The following is a 22,667-nucleotide window of genomic DNA, read 5'->3' as shown; positions in this document are numbered from 1 at the left end:
ACTAATACTGAAGGTTCTACCAGATCATAAAAGTAGCAAATATAATTTTAAAAGACATGAGAAAAACTCAATGGGAATATTTAGAGAAGAACGGTTTCACAAAAACACAACTAATTTATTGGAGTTCTTTGGGAGTAACATGTGGAGACGATGGTGAATCTGTAGATGTATCCTATTTGGATTTCCTGAAGTAATTTGATAAGGTTCCACATAAAAAGTTACTGTCCAAATATAGTATGGAAAGAAGATTGTTTTCTGTGAGCCAGCCAGCCAGTGCATGAAAGGACCTTTCTCTGATGCTGTGAGTGGAGTCCACAGAGGTCTGCGCTTGAGCCTCAGCTTTTTAACATTTGGATCAACTATTTAGGTGAGGGGAGCAAAAGCAGGCTGATAAATTTGCAGTCCATGGAATTCTATAGTGTAGAGGGGCTTGGGTGTTCTAGTGTGCACGTTACAGAAAAATAATATGCAGTTAGTTATTATCCTGACATATCAATTTATATAATGATATAATATTGTCATTCCTTCATTGTTACTAGGTCAAAATCCTGGAACTCCCTCTCTAACGGCTTTGTTGGTCTACTTAGACCAAATAGGCTGCAGCGGTTCAAGAAGGCAGCTCACCACCATCTTCTCAAAAGCAACTAAGGATGGGCAATAAATGCTGGCTCAGGCAGCAATGCCCACATCCTGTGAATGAATCAACATTCATGAGGGATGCTATCCTTCAGTACATTTTTATACTTCAATTATACAGTGTATCAGTGAAAATTCATCTGGAGTAAATACAGTTTTGGTCTCTTTATTTAAAAGCACAAATGCTTTGGAGGTGGTTGAGAGAAGATTTACTGAATTACTACCTGGAGTAAGCAGTGACTATAACAGAGAATATTGGACAGTGTGGGCTGTTTTTATGGAGTTTATAAGACTGAGAGGTCATTTGATTGGAGTTTGTAAGATTCTGATCCGTCTTTACAGATGAATGTGGAATGATATTTCCTTTTGTGCCAAGTCCATAACTGTGGGGCAGTATTTAAAAATTAAAGAGTTTCCCTTTTACAACAGATCAGAACATTGTTCTCTCCAAGGGTTGAAACTGAGTCTCAGAAGGCAGTGAGGTGGAATGAAAGAATATTCTAGGTGGAAACAGATTGAATCCACTGCCTAACAAGAATAAAAGATTACTGATGGGAATGTGGAATTCAAAACACAAACAAATTAGATATGATCTCATTGCAGACTTGAGGGCCTGAATGACCTGCTTCTGCTCCTAGTTCATATGTCTGTATATTCCTACAGATCCAGCATTCCACACCATGACCACATCTACCAGGTGAAGTTGACATTTTCAATATACCCATGTTCTAAACCCAATGTCAATCAGGTTTATTCCTCCCAAGATAAATGAGGGAAATATATAAACCAATTTGAGAGAAATATGCAAGACTCTGGCACCTGTAACAATTTGGAAACCTTTGTAGAATAGGAGACTAAGGAAGCAGGAAAGTTGAGATGTCGTCAACATTGGGAAAACAAAATGTTTCTCAATTCCTTCAGAATAAAATTTGGTTTGAACAAGGCACTTACCAACTGCTAAAGTTCTGGTCTCCTGCTGTACCTGCACATCAATATTTTTCTTGCTGTCTGGTTTCTTGCTTGCTTGGTTTAAATTTTTTGACAACCCTTCAGCCTTCAAGCTTTCCTTTCTTGGAGAAGCTGAATCACCCACAGCAGGGTCTGGTGGGACCAATATCGGAGTATTTGGATTTGTTGGCACCAAGCTGGAGGCCTGGCTGGCATCAGAGAGTTCATCCTAAAATATAAATAGAACTCTCAATCAAAATTAAAAAATGAACACCCACCTCCAATTAAAGATCTTAAACTGGATGACAGATGCTATGCATGAGCTAGGAAGGGGGGCCTGAATGAAGGAAAAAAAAAAGATCATTAAACCAATGGCAAAACTAGAATCTATGGCTGTCTACAATCAGCTGTTCCTATTGCCTGCACAATCTAAGAATGGATGTGAGCATCCTGATTACAAAGAATTCACCATACTCTGTAAACAATGTCCCATCAGTGGTCACTGCAAAATATTAACTATGTCTAAAATTAAGCTTCTGTTTAATGCCTCCTGTTGAGGTAATTCTTTCTTCTCTTCATTGAATTTTAACAAAAATAATAACAGTTGACTCTAAGTAACTCTCACGATAATAATGTTATTTGATCACAGATTAAATTGAAATTCCTGCACCAGGGCATTATGGAACTTTTTAAAAAATAAACGGATGATAATTTGGAATATTGCTTGCAATTTTTGTCTCCTTCCTATTGGAAGGATGTTGTGAAACTTGAAAGGATTCAGAAAAGATTTACAAGGATGTTGCCAGGGTTGGAGGATTTGAGCTACAGGGAGAGGCTATGTAAGCTGGGGCTGTTTTCTCTGGAGAGTTGGGGGCTGAGGGGTGACCTTATAGAGGTTTAGAAAATCATGAGGAGCATGGATAGGATAAACAGACAAAGTCTTTTCCCTGGGTGGGGGAGTCCAAACTAGGGGGCATAGGCTTATGGTGAGATGAGGAAGATATAAAAGAGACCCAAGGGGCAACTTTTTCAAGCAGAGGGTTGCGTGTGTATGGAATGAGCTGCCAGAGGAAGTGGTGGAGGCTAGTATAATTGCAACATTTAAAAGACATCTAGACGGTCTATGAATAGGAAGGGTTTAGAGGGATATTAGCCAAGAGCTGGCAAATGGGACTAGATTAGCTTGTGATATCTGGTTGGCATACACTGGTTGGACCGAAGGGTCTGTTTCGGTGGTGTATTTCTCTATGACTCTATGTTGTGGAAACGCTGCACATAATTAAAGAACCTTAGTTTGGAACAGAACTGAAATAGTTCCAAGTTATCTGCATAATTCTGTTGTTTCTGGATTTCACCCAAATAAATGTAAATGATGAAAGCTTTTTGGTTTAGATAAATCAATAAATTCAGAACAATCCTGCAATTTCCATAAATAAATCTCTTTGAACAGATTTCAGAGCCGTTTAAGTTGTGACGCCCAAGTACTGAAGACTGGAAAACTTCAAAAATATGTAATTAGAGGAGTTGACTTATTGAGTATACTGCAAAGGAGAAGGAAAAGTGATTTAGAAGTGCGAATTCACAGAACAACAAGTTAAGTTTTAAGACTGGGATTATGTAGGTTTGATCAACTGTTTGCAATGAGACAGACCTTGGAGAAATTTATAAATTAATTGCTACAACCTTCACAGATTTAAAGTCAGCTTTTAACGGTGTACAACAAAATGAAATGTGGAAGTAAGGCATTCCTGAGAACTTTGTCAAACTCAGAATTATTTGAATCGGAGGCTGCAAACAGGGACAAACCTTGTTTTGCTGGGATGTAACTACTTGGATTTGTAAGTATATAACACACGACCAGCATATACTGAATCAAGCTGCTGTCTATGTTAAGCCCAAGGTAGGAGGGAGAGACTGATTCCTTTCCTGTCCAACTATGCTCAACTACTCTTCTTGAATGAGATTATATACCTACAACTTTCCCACATCCCTACTATCCTGCCAAGCATGGAAAAAAAAACAAAAGCTTGCAGAGTATCACCTTAAAACATTGTGGCCAGCTAACAGTTAAATTCAGAAAAAGTGACTTATTCACAGATTGTCCAATGCTGGTTTGCAGCCAAAGTCACTTTTCTCAAGTTACTGGTACTAGGGCTGCTCCCAACATCAGTTATTGCAGCTTTTTTCTGGAAGCACTAGCATTGATTCAGACCTATTCTTTAAGAACCCTTCACTTTCAGTGATGAGATCTTCCAACGGGTTTTCAACATCCAAAGCTCAATGAGAAGGATTTCAGAGAGAGAGAGAAAGGGAAAAAGCTTTTGCCCCTGTGACAAATTCTCTCAAAGTCCATGTTTAAAACCAATACATTTTCTACCTAAAATCTGATAGCACTGTAGACTCCATTCAAGTAACTAGTGTTCCACACAAAGGCAACATCTTGTTGCTGGTGTACTCTGCTGTTTTGAAAAGAATGTTTGATAAGTTTAACATCTATGCTTAGCCAATATCATCAATTAATATTTTAGATAATAGATCATCACAATACCTGTATATTAAACTGCTGCCATAGAGACAGTTGGGTCATTCACCACATAAACCCTTTCACTTCCTGAATTCACAGTAAGGTTATTATTGTTTTTTAAAGTTAAGGCTAATATCCATTTATGATCAATGCTAAACCACTAAGTATGTTGTTTTGCATGTTTAGGCGGATTTTAAAATGTTTAATTGTGCAATTTCACCACAACTAAAAACTGTCACACATACTTTCATTCATTTAATTACATAAAACCAATTGCTATTCAGGATGTTCCCTCAATGTCCACCAACTGTGTGCTGGCACAGAAACTATGACCTTCAGATGAATTTCCCACTGGATGCAATAAAGAGCTAATCACCGTGCTCCCCTGACGTAACCAGCAGCAACCAAAGCCCCACTGATCAGACTGCAGGAAACAACCTTTTGAAAGGTAATGAATACAAACAATTGCAGCAGAATTAGCTGAGCAATGAACTGCTCATTTTCAACTATTTCCCTCCAACATTCCTTATTTCACAAATTCTTCATCAAGTCTCTCAAAATTAAGATTAGAATTCATTCTAATATAAATTTATCATAGGCAGTAGCACTAAACAGGTGGGAAAAGAAACAGCCGCTGTTCTGAAGAGAAAGTGGTGGCGAACTGCCCTTGAACTACTCTTGACATGTGGTGTGGGTATACTCAGTGCTGTTAGGAAGGGAGTTCAAAAAATTTGACCGAGCCAATGGAACTAAATATCAAGCTCTCTGCCTAGTAAAGAATAATGCAAGAACATTAGTGAGAAAACCCCTTGGATCAGAAATGCTGGTGGGTTCAATTTATTGATCCCCTGTCATTATACAATTTTAACAGCATGAAAACAAGATGTTACTGGAATCAAAAACAAAAAAAAAAGAAAGATCTGGCAGAACCTGTGGATAATCGGGATCTCTTCTGGGACAGAAGTGAACTGTGTAAGAGGGATGGGTTATACCTAAACCAGAAGAGAACCAATAGCATCGCAGGGAGGCTCACTAGTGCCACTCAGTTTAAACTAGAGTGGCAGGGGCCTGGGAATCACAGCAAGTCAGCAACTGGAGGTATTGAGGGGAAGGTACATGTTAGGACCAGTGAGTCTGAAAGGAAGGACAGGCAGTACAGGTAAATGAACACCATACAACTGATGGGCTGAAGTGTGCTTATTTCAACGTAAGAGTGTTGTGGGTAAGGCAGATGAGCTTAGTCCTACATACAGATCCAGGGTCTAACGTTTTAGCTATTACAGAGACTTGGTTGAAAGGGGGTCAGGACTGGCTGCTCAACGTTTCAGAGTTTAGTTGCTTTAGGTGAGATAGAGAGGGAGGTAAAAAGAGGTGGAAGACTAGCATTACTAATCAATGAGAACATCACATCTAAATTCACAGAGGACATACTGGAGGGCTCATTCACTGAGGCAATATGGGTGCAATGACTCTGAAAGGATTATACCATAGGCCACCCCCCGCCCCACCACAACAACCACGGAGACGCTAAGGAACAAATATGTCGGCAAATTATGGAAAGATGCAATAAAAAAAAAGAGTTCTCACGGTGGATGACTTTAACTTCCCTAATATTGACTAGGACTTCCTTAGAACAAGAGGCTTTGATGGGGCAGAATTTGTTAGATGCATGCAAGAGGGTTTCTTGAAACAGTATGTCCAACTGGAGGAAGGGCCATATTGATCTTGTCTTGGCTCATGAACCTGACCAGGTGACTGACCTTTCAGTGGGAGAGCATTTTGGAAACAATGATCACAACTCCATAAGTTTTAAGATAGCTATGAATAAGGATAAATCAGGACCTTGCAGGAAGGTAGTAAAGTGGGGGAGGGCAAATTACATCAGTATGAGGGAGGAACTGTCAGCATTCAGCACCAGCATGTCCCAATGAGGAGGAAGGACAAGGATGACAAGGTGAGGGACCCTTAGATAACTAGGGACGTTGAGAATTTAGTCAAAAGGAAAAAAGCACACGTAAGGTTTAAAATCTCAAATGCAGCACAGAAACACTTGTCTATGCCCCTAACTGGTAAGTCTCCTACCACTCATCACTCATTTGGAATTTGTCTGACTGTACTCGATAGCAAAGCCAGCTGTCATGCCAGAGGCCAGCTGCTGCTGCTGTTATACTTCCATGAGGCTTTCCACCCTCCTCCACCTGCCAATAGTATCCAAAAAGAAAGTAGAAAGTAGGAAAAAAACTCAAGCAGTGAATCAGGAGAGCAAGGAGGGGCCAAGAAATGACCTTAGCAAGTAGGGTTAAAAGAGGATCTCAAGGATATAGCAGGGAACTTATGCCTGGAGACAGAGATTAGATTAGATTAGATTACTTACAGTGTGGAAACAGGCCCTTCGGCCCAACAAGTCCACACCGCCCCGCCAAAGCACAACCCACCCATACCCCAACATTTACCCCTTACTTAAACACGATGGGCAATTTAGCATGGCCAATTCACCTGACCTGCACATCTTTGTGACTGTGGGAGGAAACCGGAGCACCCGGAGGAAACCCACGCAGACACGGGGAGAATGTGCAAACTCCACACAGTCAGTCGCCTGAGGCGGGAATTGAACCTGGGTCTCTGGCGCTATGAGGCAGCAGTGCTAACCACTGTGCCACCGTGCCGCCCACAGAGGACGTAGGTGAGATCCTAAATGAATACTTTGCGTCAGTATTCACCCAGGAGGAGTTTATGGAGTATAGTGAGATTATTGTGGAGCATGCTAGGTTTTTGAGAGAGGCATGAGAGAAGATTATTGGGGTCTTGACCACGATCTCCGTATCCTTGCGAGCCACTGGACAGGTCCCAGAGAACAGGCAAATAGCTAATACCGTTCATCTGTTCAAGAAGGGAAATGAGGGTAATCCAGGAAACTGTAGACCAATGAGTCTCACATTGGTGGTTGGGAAGAATTGTTTGGGATAGGATTTACGCGCATTTGGAAAAACATGGACTAATTAGGGTCGTCAGCATGGCTTTGTGTAGGGCAGCTCATGTCTTACTAACGTGATTCAATTTTTCAAGGACATAATGAATATAATCTACGAGGGTAGAACAGTGGATGCTGCCTACGTGAATTTTAGTAAGGCTTTTGACAAGCTCCCTGATGGTAGGCTCATCCAGAAGATTAAAATGCATGGTATCCAGGTGACTTGGCTGCTTGGATTCAGAATTGGCTTACACTGGATTAGTGGTGCTGGAAGAGCACAGCAGTTCAGGCAGCATCCAACGAGCAGCGAAATCGACGTTTTGGGCAAAAGCCCTTCATCAGGAATAAAGGCAGTGAGCCTGAAGCGTGGAGAGATAAACTAGAGGAGGGTGGGGGTGGGGAGAGAGTAGCACAGAGTACAGTGGGTGAGTGGGGGAGGAGATGAAGGTGATAGGTCAAGGAGGAGAGGGTGGAGTGGATAGGTGGAAAAGGAGATAGGCAGGTCGGACAAGTCCGGACAAGTCAAGGAGACAGGGCTGAGCTGGAAGTTTGAAACTAGGACGAGGTGGGGGAAGGGGAAATGAGGAAACTGTTGAAGTCCACATTGATGCCCTGGGGTTGAAGTGTTCCGAAGCGGAAGATGAGGCGTTCTTCCTCCAGGCGTCTGGCGGTGAAGGAGCGGCGGTGAAGGAGGCCCAGGACCTCCATGTCCTCGGCAGAGTGGGAGGGGGAGTTGAAATGTTGGGCCACAGGGCGGTGTGGTTGATTGGTGCGGGTGTCCCGGAGATGTTCCCTAAAGCGCTCTGCTAGGAGGCGACCAGTCTCCCCAATGTAGAGGAGACCACATCGGGAGCAACGGATACAATAAATGATATTAGTGGATGTGCAGGTAAAACTTTGACGGATGTGGAAGGCTCCTTTAGGGCCTTGGATAGAGGTGAGGGAGGTGGTGTGGGCGCAGGTTTTACAGTTCCTGCGGTGGCAGGGGAAAGTGCCAGAATGGGAGTGTGGGTCGTAGGGGGATGTGGACCTGACCAGGTAGTCACAGAGGGAACGGTGATTGCCTGTAGAAGACAGAGAACATAGATGGAAGGGTGCTTTCCTGGCTGCAGGTCCGGGACTACTGGTGTTTTGCAGGGATCCGTATTGGGACTTCTGCTTTATGTGATTTATGTAAAAATGACTGATGAAAATATAGATGGGTGGCCTAGTAAGTTTGCAGATGATACAAAAGATCGGTGGAGTTCGTGCAGAGTGCAGAAGGTTGTCAAAGAATACAACGGGATATAGATGCAGGTATGGTCGTAAAAATGGTAGATGAGGGTTTAATTTGGATAAGTATGAGCTGCAGACTTTGGGAGATCAAATGTTAAGGAAAAGTATACAGTTAATGGCAGGACCCTGAAGCACACGGACGTTCAGAGGGATCTTGGGTTTCAAGTTCATAGTTCCCTGAAAGTGGCCACGCAAATAGATAAGGTGATAAAGAAAGCATATAACGTGCTCGCCTTTATTGGTAGGTGAATTGAGTATAAGAGACAAGGAGTCATGTAGCAGCTTGAAAAGACTTTGAGTAGGCCACACTTCATTCAGTGTTCAGTAATCACATTATAGGAAGGATGCGGAGGCTTTGGAGGGGGTGCAGAAGAGATTTACCAGGATGCTGCCTGGATTAGAGCTATGAGCTATAACGAGAGACTAGAAAAACTAGGGCTGTTTTCTCTGGAGTGTCGCAAGCTGAGGGGAAACTTGCTATAAGTCTATAAAATTATGAGATGCATGGATAGGGTTGGCAGTCACAATCTGTTGCCCAGAATTGATATGTCTAACACGAAGGCGCATGCATTTAAGGGGAGAGGGGAAGGTTCAAAGAAGATATGAGGGGCAAGTGTTTTTAAAAACACAGTCGTAGGTCTCTGGGATATGCTGCCAGGGGTGATGGTGGGAGGGAGATATGATAGGAGAGTTTAAGGGCCTTTTAGATAAGCACATGAATATGCAAGGAATGGAGAGATGTGGACCAAGTACTGGATTAGTGGTGTTGGAAGAGCACAGCAGGTCTCAACTCCTCCTTTATGCCAGCTGATCACAGCTCTCAACTCCTCAATATTTCAAAAATCTATCTACTGCCCCTCTCAAAACTTACTTCCAATGATCTAGAATCCGCAATTCTCTGGAGTAGATAATTCCATACATTCACTACTCTCTGGGACATGAAATTCATTTACATCTCAGTTTTAAATGAGTTTCTCCTTATTCTGCAACTATGCTCCCTCGTTTGAAATTCTTCACCAGTGAAACAGCTTCTCAATATCTACCCTTTCAAATCCCTTCGGTCTTGTACGTCATGCTTCTAAACTCTAATGAACAAACCTGTTTAGCCATTTTTTTTTAATATAAGGATACCCCTTCCTTTATTCCAAGAATTAGCCTGATGAATCTTTTTTGAACTCCTTATCAAAGTGCACAATCTTACCTTTTCCTACATTAAAGCTCCAGCTGCCCAATTTTTGTCCATGCACTCATTCAATCTACCTACCTATAGCCCCTTGAAGATTCCTTATGTTTTCATTACAACATACCATCCTATCAATTTATGTGAGGTTAGAAAATTTGTATACATTACACCTTGCATTGCTCCCCCCCCACCATCCCACTTCTAGGTCATGACTATAAATAGCAAATAATCAACTCTCAGTCCATGCTAATACTGTACAGAATTTATCTGCGAGCTCCTACATTGTGCAATGACCCTTTATGTTTTTTTATCAAATACCTTCTAGAAATACAAATATACTTGATCTACCAGTTCCAATTGATCAACTCTGCTCATTACATCCCAAAAGAACTTTTGTAAAGTTGTCAAACATGGTTTCCCTTTCTCAAAACTATGCTTGATTGCACTAAGCTTTTCTCAGTGTTCTGCTATTTCTTCCTCAGCACGGACTCTTGCACTTTCCCAATAGATGCTCGGCTGACTTGCCTGTAGTTTCCAGTTTTGTGTCTCCTACCTTTCCTGAACTAGGAGATCACATTAGCAGTTTTATTTCACATTTCCAACATCTGCAGTGCTTTGTTTTAGTGTGAAAGAAGGGATCTGGGTTATTATTTGATTTCATATACTTCAGCACTGTAGGCTGCACTATATCAGGTCTTTGACGAATCCTACAAAGCTTCCAGATAAATTCTTAAACTGGCAAAAGTTTGAAGGGATTAGACAGAAACAAGACTTAATTACAATTTTAAAGACACTAAAATGTGAAAAAGAAATTGACGTAAATCACATGGAAGTTTGATAGTCACCTGTTTGGGAGGGGTGGGAAGAAACAGATGACCATGTCAGGCTGCAGGAGGAATAGGGAAATATGGCAAACCATAATATTCCACAGAGAGCCAGCATGGGCTGGACATATGTTGTAATGACTAAGAATAGCTCTGACTGCTTCCTCAAATTTAATGTCTCATCCATGGAACAGAAATTTAAATAGTGAAACACCCCCTTACTATTGCATTCAAGTTTAGCAGAGAGTATTGAATTATTTTGTCAGTTTGAGTTTTCAAGATAAATTACTACATACCTATATGATTTAATTTAAACCGAAAAGGTCCTAAAGGAAGTGCTCCTAACTGTAGAAATTTGAGCTGCAGGTTTTGGAGCTCAAGTGTTAGCTGGAGACACTGTGCCATATCACGTGGCTGAGAGTGAAATGGATAGCACATTTAGGGGGATGGTCACTCTGCAGATCAAGTGACCAGAGGCAATGAGGGATTAGGTGGCTACCAGGCAGTCAAAGAGGATCAAGTATGAACTATAGGGGTCTCTTGTTCTCCTTCTCACACAGATGCTCACACCTTCTCATAAGCATATAAATCAGTTACACTTGCGCACCCACTATCATACACATATATATCCTTCCCCCTCTCTCTCACACACTTACATACACACTTTTTCTCTCTCTCTCTTTCACACATACATGTATGTCTATGGGGTGAACCTGCATTTGCAGATGCATTCCATTTTGTTCAAAAACACACAGTCTGTAGTCAGTGTGACATTTTATAAATTCCAACTTTGGAAACAGAACCATTCTGACTCAAGGTTGGGATACAGACAGAACTCTCAGCTTTAATGCATTGTCTGAGCTGAGATGTCTTCTTTTTTTAAATATAAAACCTTAAAGTTATCTCAAAAATTTGACTTGAAAGAAGTTCTGTGATTTACATATTAATCAATCAAAACCTGCATCCCCATTCTAAGTGATTAAAGACTTAACAGCAATCTAGGTTTGTTCAATACGTTGTGTCAGTTGCAATGACACTTTGATCTTTTACTACAAATTCTGCATTCTATGATCTGCCTAACTAGCCACCTGATGAAGAAGCAGCTTTCCAAAACCTTATACTTACAAATAAATCTGTTGGACTATAACCTGGTGTTATGAGATTTTTAACTTTGCCCACCCCAGTCCAACACCAGCACCTTCACACCACTGATATCAATGATATAGGTAGAATGAGGAAGAAGGGCTTGTATCAGAGTTTAAGGATTTAGGCAGTAGATTAAAAAAGCAGGATCTCAAAGGTTATAATTTCTGCAGTATTTGCAGTGCTATGAGCGAGCAAGTAGAGAAAAATAAGAATATGGTCCAAGAATTGATTCAGGAGGATGAGTTTTAATTTTTTGAATCACTGGGACTTTTCTGAGGAAGGTGAGACTTCTAAAAGCAAGATTACACCCAAACCAGAATGGAATCAATAACCTTGTGGGAGAGTTTGCTTATGCTGTTGCGAGGAGTTTAGTTTGGCAGGTCCATGGGATACAGTGCATAAAATCAATAGTGACACAGTATGCCTGAGAAAAGAAACCTAGGCAGAGGGTGTTCAGACATAATAAGTCTCCAGGGAGTAAGGCAAGGCCAGATGGCTTCTACTTTCATGCTAGAAGTATTATAGATAAGACAGGGAGAAAGTAAGGACTGCAGATGCTGGAGATCGGAGATCAGAATCAACAAGTGTGGTGCTGGAGAAGTGCAGCAGGTCAGGCAGCATCGGAGAAACATGAGAATCTATGTTACCGGCATAAGCCCTTCATCAAGGATGTGGGGGAGGAATAGGGGCTGAGGGATAAATGGGAGGGGATTGGTCTGGGGGTAAGGTATCTAGGAAGGCAATAGGGCGATGAAAGTGGGGGTGTGATAGTGATAAGTCGGAGCGGAGGGTGGAGCGGATAGGTGAGGATGAAGACGGACAGGTAGGACAGTTCAAGATGGTGGTGCCGAGTTGCAGTGTTGGATCTGGGATAAGGTGGGGGGAGGGGAGATCAGGAAATTGGTGAAATCGAAATTGATTCTGTGTGGTTGGAGTGTTCCAAGGCAGAAGGGTGAGGTGTTCTTCATCCAGGCATCGGGTGGCTGGAGTTTGACAGTGGAGGAAAACCAGGACTTGCATTTCCTTGGCGGAATGAGAAGGGGAGGTGAACTAGTTGGCCACAGGTTGTTTAGTGCGTGTGTCCCAGAGATGTTCTCTGAAACGTTCCACAAGTTGGTGGTCTGTTTCCCCGATGCAGTGGAGGCCACATCGAAAGCAACGGACACAGAAGATGAGATGTTTGGATGTGCAGGATGTGTTAAATGTGGAAGGATCCTTTGGGGCCATGGGTGGAGGTGAGGGGGAGAGGTGTGGGTGCAGGTTTTACACCCCTTGTGATGGCAAAGGAAGGTGCCAGGAATGGAGGGTGGGGGGGGGGGGGGGGAAAATGGGGGTGGCACAGACCTAACGAGGGAGTCACGGAGGGAATGGTCTCTGCGGAATGCTGAAAGGGGTGGGCAGGAAAATATCTCTCTGGTGATGGAGTCTGTAGGTGGCAGAAATGGCAGATGATGCTTTGTATCTGGACATTGGTGGGGTGGAAGGTGAGGACCAGTGGGATTCTACCCTTGTTGCAATTGGAAGGGTGGGGTTCGGGGGTGGGGGGGGCAGGGAGTGCGGGAAGTGGAGGTGATAAGACTTATAAGATAAGACCGATGAATTAAGGGCACTGACTGACATGTGAAATTGTGATGTTGTTGCCATCACAGGGAAATGGTTGAGGGATAGAAAGGACTGCAAACTCAATTTTCTTGGGTTCAGGAGCTTTAGGCAGGACAGGAATGGTATAAAAGAGAAGGCAGCATCACAATATTAATGAAGGAGTCAATTAAGCAGAGTAAACGTTTTAAGTCCAATTACCCTTCCTCAGAACGGTTTTGAAGGAGGATCGCTGGATCCGAATTGTTAAGCCTGCCTTCTCTCCACAGACGGTCAGTTCTGCTGAGTTTTCCCAGCATCTGAGGAAAGCAACTTGGATAGCAAAGATGGGTTGTGAAGAAATACCGGCAAAAAAGATTAGTGAGAATCCCAACCAACTCTATAAGCATATCATGAGGAAAAGAATAACCAGGGAAAAAGTAATGCCCATTACAGACCAAGGGGGAAATTGGAGGATAGTGGTATTGTGTTAAATAAGCATTTCACATGTGTCTTCACTGGAGGTACAGAATTTGGGAAAAATGGGAGTTGGGGAGGCAAGAGACATCACCCTTCCTGATGAAGAGCTTTTGCTCAAAGTGTCAACTCTCCTGCTCCTTGGATGCTGCCAGACCAGCTGTACTTTTCCAGCACCACACTATTTGACTTTGAAGGTCATATGGTCTACTCCTGCTCATATTTCTTGTGGTCCTGCAGCAGTCAAACTGGTGAAGTTGGTTCATCTAAACAGCAGTTCAAATCACCAACATTCTTGCTTACAGGCTTTTCATTTCTTTCTTTAAAATGGTAGAAGGCGGAAAAGAATAATAATTTTTGAAATGTAATTTGCACTATGAAAGCTAGATCACTTGCATAAGTTTACACCTTACTTTTAAGCTGGTGTTGGATCTTGGTTGGCTAAGGTCATTGAACCTCCAGGTTTCTGTACCAGGTGTTTCTGCTCCTTCCCTTGCTGCATCTGGTGTAAGAAGAACATCTCCTCCAGGCAATTGAAAAAGACCCAAGGAACGAGGTGGTTCTCTCCTGTTCAGGAAGGAAGAAATAAGGGTCAAGTTCAGCTATGTATATTTGCTAAGCCAAGAAAAATAGGTAGGACATAGCTGGTTGAGCTTAGCTAGAAGTTATTTTGGATCATGAACTAATCTTTATACCACACTTCAGCATTTAGAGGGTTTTCTTTTAAAGGCATCAGTAAAAACAACAATGGCAGATTTTCTGTTGTATTTCATCTGTGGTATTTTTGTTTTGCCATCTCATTGCATTCACTGGACAGTGGTATCTCATGAACTTGAACATAAATATTAAAAATGGAGCTGCCCTGATAGTAAATGGTGATATATGGCCAGCAATGGGAAGGGATCTTATGTCAGATGATCACAAGTAGGATAATTTTATGAATGGAGATTATGATCATCAGGAAATGTTTTTGGGAGTAGTTTATAATTTTTTCAACAGTAGTTAAACCATTGAACACAGCTAAAACAAGAAACTATCAGTGATTGTAACAAAAACAATGGAATTCAATCTTCATATCAACTGGACCAATTAAATTGCCAAAGGCAGTTCAGAAAATGAATGTGCTGAAATGTTTCATGGTTTACTGCAACAATATGTTGTGGAAGTAATTAGGGAATCGAGGTACTGTACAGTAAAAGATCCACTGGGGACAAACGTTAGAATACATCAATTCTTCATTATGTCTAAAAGTGATATACTATAGTTTGAAACAAGCATTTTAAAACTAACATAAATTACACTGAAACAAGGGTAGAGCTGGTCAAGGTTGACACAAAACAGACAAGTATGGCAAGACATGAGGCCAAAGGTGGGACTGTCAGTGAAAATTGAACCCTCAAGGGAGGCAACCCATTCCCTATCAAGCTCTGAGCAGGAAAACCTGCCTCGCTTCCCTCCATTCCTCAAACTTCTCTCACTAGCCTCAGAATATAAATTCTGGAAACTTACCTGCTCCATGTTAAACTATAGAATAGGGCAAGAATGGATTGGAGGATGTGGAGTTTAACAGGCACCCTCATTCTGCAAACACACTTTTGGGACACTAAAATTCTGCCTATAGACTTACAAGATGCATTTAATTTAATTTTAATAGTAAAAAGTGAAGTTTATTACATGAAAGAAATAAGAACAAAATAAACCAAAGCAAGTGGTCTCAAAATAACAGCTGGAAAGATTCCAAAGCATATGGCAAAACAAAGTCCCATCTATTCCCCACCATTATCGCTTTACAGTTAACCAAAAGGCAGAGAAATTTTCCATTCCTATCACATCGAGGTTTGACTTAATTCCCAGTTTCGGTTCTGTATAGTACAAACAATGTGGAAAAATACTCAAATATAGATGTACAAAAAGCAGCACAAATTCAACCCAGCTGATTTTTGATCTGTCAATCTATTCTCGATCATCTCAAAGAGATGAAAAGGATAATCAAAAGTGCTAACAAGCAGCATTTGTGAAGACTTAACTGCTCAGTGATATTCAGTTTGAGTTTTGTCAGGTCATTAGGCTCCTAACCGCATTAAGCCTTGACCCAAAAATGGACAGAAAGAGCTGAATTTCAAAGATAGAGTGAGAGTGACTGCTTTTGACATCGTCAAAAATTTGAAGGAGCCCTATGAGAACTCGAGTCAATGGGTATCAAGGGGAAAACTACAGGTTTGATCAAATCTAACACAAAGCAAGGTGCTTATGGTTGTTAGACAACAATCACCTCAGTCCCAGAACATCAAAGCAGGAGTTCCTCAGGTCTGACAGAAAAACTGCATAGACTCATTGTCACGTCACTAAATAAATTTAAAGTTAATTTAGTTTCAATTTAATTTAATTCACTTATAGTATATATCCTGGTTTGTCATTTTGTTACAACACGTAAACCCCTCTGCTAATTTAAACTAGCAACACAGAAAAGATTCACCCCATGCTGTGGACTGTTAAGTTTTGTGAAGCAAAGAAGGGTTGTTTTCCCTAGAGCATTGGAGGCTGAGGGGTGACCTTATAGAGGTTTATAAAATCATGACAGGCATGGATAGGATAAATAGATAGTCTTTTCCCTAGGGTGGGGAAGTCTGAAACTAGAAGGCATAGATTTAGGGTGAGAGGGGAAAGATTAAAAAAAAGACCTAAGGGGCAACTTTTTCACACAGAGGGTGGTAAGTGTATGGAATGAGCTGCCAGAGGAAGTGGTGGAGGCTAGTACACATCGCAACATTTAAAAGGCATCTGGATGTGTACATGAATAGGAAGGGTTTGGAGGGAAATGGGCCAGGTGCTCGCAGGTGGGACGAGATTGGGTTGGGATATCTGGTCGGCATGGACAAGTTGGACCAAAGGGTCTGTTTTCATGCTGTACATCTCTATGACTCTTTGCCAGAAGTCACTATTTAATCTACATCTAACAGAGAATATTAACTAACAACTATTTACAACTCCTTTCTCTTAAACCGATCTTTTAACTCTCCCTCTACAATACTGGTCCAATAAAAAAAACTCAATTAAGATTTACAAAAAAAAAATTGTTAGTTCAAAACCAGGCAGTTTTCTTCTCTGTATTCCTGTCTTTTTTTATTCTTGGGGATTCTGCTTCCCAGGTCTTTGATAGACAAAGGTACCTTTCAGAGAGCAGATCTTTCTGCAAGCAGTCTTGTTGGTGCTGGCTGCTCTTTACCTCTCTGGCTAACTGTTCAAAATGCCTGATATTTATACCCCAAAACATCAGATCATTTCATTGGTCTGATGTCATCCAAAATAGTAAGATTCAAATTCGACTGGACTTTTGTATCTGGGACATCATTTAAACTGATTGGCCGAATTTTATATTTTGTCTTTGTATCTTGGCAACACAGCACTAGAGGTGTGTTTCAACCCAAATGTTACATTTTTAAATCTTCAGCACACTTTGTGCAAGCCAGAAATGTCAGCTTTCTTAAAAGGTACAGTATACCCACAACTTCATAACAATTTGTACACAATATAAAGCATCAGTTGTATAGCAAATTGAGCAAAACAGGGATTGGGTGGTTCCTGTAATGAAACTCATCCAATGATCATCATGCTAAATTCAAGAAAAACAAAGGCCAAAACAATATTTTGTAATCATGTCAGAACACATTTCATATTTTGAGGCCCAAAGCAGAGTTTGACTAAAGGTTGAGTATTGAGTTTTTTTTTACATTTAGCATTCAAGAAAAGAAACACACTAAACAATGAATAATGGACTCAGCCCACTGCTGACAATTCCAAATGAATCCAGCTCTCAACATAAATTACTTCGGTCACTTAGTTCGAAGACATGGCATACCAAACTCGAAATAGTAACTTTGTTTCTCTCCCCACAGGTGCTGCCTGACTTCAATTTGTCCAGCATTCCATGTTTGTTATAAATTACTTCTCCTCATGAATGTGACCAAATCTGTTTACCATTCCACTTTGCTTCTAGATATTTTCTCATTCACACATTTGGAGAGGTTATCGCAGCCCATTCGGAACAGGGGAGGGATCTGAACCCAGGCCCCTGGCTCAGAGGGATAGACACTATCACCGCACTTCCAGAGCTCTTCTCATCATATTGCTTCTACAATACTTACACAAATGAATTTGTCCTCAATGTGTACAGAATATCACTACCAGCCCTTCAAGTCACAGATGAGAGAGAAAGTAAGCCATTTCATCCGAGAACATGAGAAATCACAGCATTGTGGAATCATTTGTCAAAGAAAAACACACATTAGCTCCTCTGGCAGGATACTTTTCATTATCTCCTTCCACATTCTGACCAGTAGTTTTTCTTCAAATATGAAAATGAGTGAACATTAAGAAATTCCAACAAGGCTAATTAAGTTAACAAGGAGTAAATATTTTTCTGTCCTATTGCTGTGATCTATAATATTTTAAAACACTGAGGAACATGCATGTGCAGCAAGACTAATTTCAATGTTGGTAACTTTCTCATTATTTCATAGTCACACGTTTCATTGGTCAAGGATACAACTTAGTGAGGAGAATGAATGATGACAATGAAACTAATAGCTGCCTCTTCAAAATTAATGTTTTGTTCTAAAGATTTCAGAGTTACCTGTCTAAGCATTCTAAACAACACTACTGATAAGTACTGGTTAGAAAAAAATTGAAGCAGATAATTTGATACTGTTAAGTTTCAACTAAGACAAATGATGGAATATTTCTGAACAAGACCTATATTGTACTCAAAGTATTAACTCAGTTTCTCTCTCCACAGGTATTTCCAGACCTGCTGAGGTTCTTCAGCATTTTCTGGGTTTGTTTTGAAGTATTTTCTGCAGTATTTTCATTTAATAACAGTATAGCTCTTCAATAATTCACTTTCCATCTTCAATTCCCTAGCCTATGTCCTGCTCTTGTTGCCACTGTGTTTATGTGGCAGGTCCAGTTGAGTTTCTGGCAAATGGTAAACCCCAGGATGTTGATAGTGGGTAATTAGTAATGGTAACACCATTGAATGTTCAGGGACGGTGATGAGATTGTCTGTTATTGGTGATGGTCATAGCCTGGCATTTACGGGGCATGAATGTTACTTGCCACTTATCAGTCCAAGCCTGGATATTGTTCAGATCTTGTTGCATTTCAACAGTGACTGCTTCAGTGTTTGAGGAGCCGTGAATGGTGCTGGAGATTTCACAATCATTGGCAAACATCCCCACTTCTGACCTTATGATGGAGGGAAGGTAACCGATGAAGCAGCTGAAGATGGTTGGGCCTAGGACACTACCCTGAGGAACTCCTGCAGAGATATCCTGAGATGACTGATTTCGGACAACCACGACCATCCTCCTATGTACCAAGTATGACTCCAATCAGCAGAGAGATTCCAGTTTTGCTGGGGCTCCTTGATGTCAGATGCAGCCTTGATGTCAAGATCTGTCACTCTTACCTGACCTCTTGAATTCAGCTCTTTTGTCCACATTTGAAACAAAGCTGGAATGTAGTCAGGAGCAGAGTGGCCCTGAAGGAACACAAACTGGGCATCACTAAGCAGGTTATTGTTGAGCAGGAGCTGCTTGATAGTACTGTTGATGATACCTTACATCACTTTACTGATGATCGAGAATAGACTAACAGGGCGGCAATCGGCTGGTTGGATTTATCCTGCTTTTTATGTACAGCACATAACCTGGGTAATTTTCAACAACATCAGGTGGAAGCCAGTGTTGTAACTGTACTGCAAGAGCTTGGCCAGGGAAACTGCAAATTCTGGAGTACAAACTTTCATTACTATTGCCAGAATGTGGTCACGGCCTATAGTCTTTGTAGCATCTGGTGCCTCCAACCACTTCTTGATATTATGTGGAGTGAATTGAATTGGTTGAAGACTGGTATCTGTAATGCAGGGCTCTACTATCATAGATGTTTTCTATCACAGAATTCCTACAATGCTGGAACAGGTCATTCAGCCTAACAAGTGCACACTGACTCTCTGAAGAGTAACCCACCCAGAACAATTCTCCTACTACTCTACATTTCCCCTGACTAATGCACCTAACATACACATTCCTGGACATGATGAGCAACTTAGCATGGCCAATCCACCAAACATGCACATCTTTGGGCTGTGGGAGGAAACCGGAGAACCAGGAGGAAACCCACACAGACACTGGGAGAACATGCAAACTCCACACACACAGTTACCCAAGGGTAGAACTGAACCCAGGTCTTTGGTACTGTGAGGCAGCAGTGCTAAAAGGCAAGTGACCATGCCATCCTGTTGTGTTGGGCTCTACCATCATTGAGGATTGGGATACTTGTGGAGCTGCCTCCTCCAATGTTTAATTGACCACCACCATTCATGACCTGTTGTGCAGGACTCTAAAACTCAGATCTGATCCGTTGGTTGTCTGATCACTTACTGTTAATGCTGGTTGGCATGCAAGTAGTCCTGTTTGGTAGCTTCTCTGGGTTGACAAATCATTTTTAGAACTGTCTGGTACTGCTCATAGCATTCCATCCTGCACCTTCCATTGAATCAGGGTTAATGCCTTGCCTTGATGTTAACAGTTGAGTGGGGGGATATGCTGAGCCATGAAATTACAGATTGTGCTGGAGTACAATTCTGCTGGTGCTGATAGCTCACAGTGCCTCATGGATGCCCAGTCTTGGGTTGCTAGATCTGTCTTAAGTCTGTCCCATTTAGCATTGTGATTCTGCCACACAACACAATGGAGGGTGTTCTCAATGTGAAGGCAGGACTTCATCTCCACAAGTACAGTGCGGTGGTCACTCTTACAGATAGCGTCATGGACACATGCATCTGCAGCTGGCAGACTGGTAAGGATGAGTTCAAGTATGTTTTCCCCTCTTGTCAGTTCCCTCACTATCTGCTGCAGACAGTTTCACAGCAATATCCTTGAGGACCTGACCAGCTTGATCAGCAGTACTGCGGCAGAGTCACTCTTGATAGCTGACACAAACCCCCTACATTTTGTGCCCTTGCCACCCTCAGTGCTTCCTCCAAATTCAACACTGAGGAGTACCAATTCATCAGCAGAGGGGAGACACTATGTGGTAATCAGCAGGCGGTGTCATTGTACATGTTTAACATAAAGCCATGAGATTTCATGAGGTTCGGAGCCAATGTTGAGGACTCCCAGGGCAACTTTCTCCGACCTGTCTACCAATATATCCAGGGGTGGTAATGGTGGCGTCTGGGAGTTTGTCAAACTCATTGAATCATACCTTACAGACCTGAAAATGTGTTGCTGGAAAAGCACAGCAGGTCAGGCATCATCCAAGGAACAGAAAAATCGATGTTTCGGGCATAAGCCCTTCTTCAGGAATGAGGAAAGTGCGTCCAGCAGGCTAAGATAAAAGGTAGGGAGGAGGGTCTTGAGGGAGGGGTGTAGGAAATGCGATAGGTGGAAGGAGGTCAAGGTGAGGGTGATAGGCCGGAGTGGGGTGGGGGCGGAGAGGTCAGGAAGAAGATTGCAGGTTAGGAAGGTGGTGCTGAGTTCGAGGGTTGGGACTGAGACAAGATGGGGGGAGGGGAAATGAGGAAACTGGAGAAATCTGAGTTAATCCCTTGTGGTTGGAGGGTTCCGAGCGGAAAATGAGGCGCTCTTCTTCCAACCGTTGTGTTGCTATGGTCTGGCGATGGAGGAGTCCAAGGACCTGCATGTCCTTGGTGGAGTGGGAGGGGGAGTTGAAGTGTTGAGCTACGGGGTGGTTGGGTTGGTTGGTTGGTCCGGGTGTCCCAGAGGTGTTCTCTGAAACGTTCTGCAAGTAGGCGGCCTGTCTCCCCAATATAGAGGAGGCCACATCGGGTGCAGCGGATGCAATAGATGGTGTGTGTGGAGGTGCAGGTGAATTTGTGGCGGATATGGAAGGATCTCTTGGGGCCTTGGAGGGAACTAAGGGGGGAGGTGTGGGCGCAAATTTTGTATTTCTTGCGGTTGCAGGGGAAGGTGCCGGGAGTGGAGGTTGGGTTGGTGGGGGGTGTGGACCTGACGAGGGAGTCACAGAGGGAGTGGTCTTTTCGGAACGCTAATAGGGGAGGGAAGGGAAATAGATCACTGGTGGTGGGGTCCGTTTGGAGGCGGTGGAAATGACGGCGGATGATACGCTGTACATGGAGGTTGGTGGGGTGGTAGGTGAGGACCAGTGGGGTTCTGTCCTGGGTGGAGATTGGAGGGGTGGGGCTCAAGGGCAGAGGAGCGGGAAGTGGAAGAGATGCGGTGGAGGGCATTGTTGAACACATCTGGGGGGAAATTGCCTCCTTGAAGGAGGAGGCCATCTGGATTGTTCGGTATTGGAACTGGTCCTCCTGGGAGCAGATGCGGCGGAGACGAAGGAATTGGGAATATGGGATGGCGTTTTTACAGGGGGCGTAGTGGGAGGAGGTGTAGTCTAGGTAGCTGTGGGAGTCGGTCGGTTTATAGTAAATGTCCGTGTTGATTCGGTTGCCAGAGATAGAAATGGAAGGGTGTAGGAAGGGGAGGGAGCAGTCTGAGATGGTCCAGGTGAATTAGAGGTCGGGGTGGAAGGTGTTGGTAAAGTGGATGAACTGTTCAACCTTCTCGTGGGAGCAGGAGGCAGCACCGATACACAGTCATCGATGTAGCGGAGGAAAAGGTGAGGGGTGGTGCCAGCGTAGCTGCGGAAGATGGACTGTTCCACATATCCTACGAAGAGGCAGGCATAGCTGGGGACAATGCGGGTGCCCATGGCTACTCCTTTGGTTTGGAGGAAGTGGGAGGATTGGAAAGAGAAGTTGTTCAGGGTGAGGACCAGTTCAGTCAGTCGAAGGAGGGTGTTGGTGGAAGGGTACTGGTTGGTATGGCAGGAAAGGAAGAAGCGGAGTGCTTTAAGTCCTTCGTGATGGGGGATGGAGGTGTACAGGGACTAGATGTCCATGGTGAAGATAAGGCATTGGGGACTGGGGAAACGAAAATCATGGCGGAGGTGGAGGGCGTGGGTGGTGTCCCGAATGTAGGTGGGGAGTTCTTGACTAAGGGGGACAGGACCGTGTCGAGGTATGCAGAGATGAGTTCGGTGGGACAGGAGCAGGCTGAGACAATG

At 42.7% G+C, this 22,667-nt stretch overlaps 1 protein-coding gene across 3 annotated transcripts in view; it reads right to left on the bottom strand.

Moving 5' to 3' along the window:
• The window catches only part of LOC140464167 (C-Jun-amino-terminal kinase-interacting protein 4-like), a 277,366-nt gene that overhangs the window by 91,190 nt on the left and 163,509 nt on the right, over positions 1–22,667 (bottom strand). For all 3 annotated transcript variants that reach the window (XM_072558981.1, XM_072558982.1, XM_072558983.1), the window contains 2 exons: positions 13,976–14,129; positions 1,588–1,813 (listed from right to left, as the gene is read on the bottom strand). In XM_072558981.1, coding sequence (XP_072415082.1) covers positions 1,588–1,813; positions 13,976–14,129 — 380 coding nt within the window. The remainder of the gene's footprint in view (positions 1–1,587; positions 1,814–13,975; positions 14,130–22,667) is intronic.

The sequence above is a fragment of the Chiloscyllium punctatum genome, chromosome 39 (genome assembly GCF_047496795.1).
Source record: "Chiloscyllium punctatum isolate Juve2018m chromosome 39, sChiPun1.3, whole genome shotgun sequence".
Taxonomy (NCBI): Eukaryota; Metazoa; Chordata; class Chondrichthyes; order Orectolobiformes; family Hemiscylliidae; genus Chiloscyllium; species Chiloscyllium punctatum.
The sequence above is the reverse complement of the archived record's forward strand: the minus strand, read 5'-3'. Positions and strand labels throughout refer to the sequence as shown.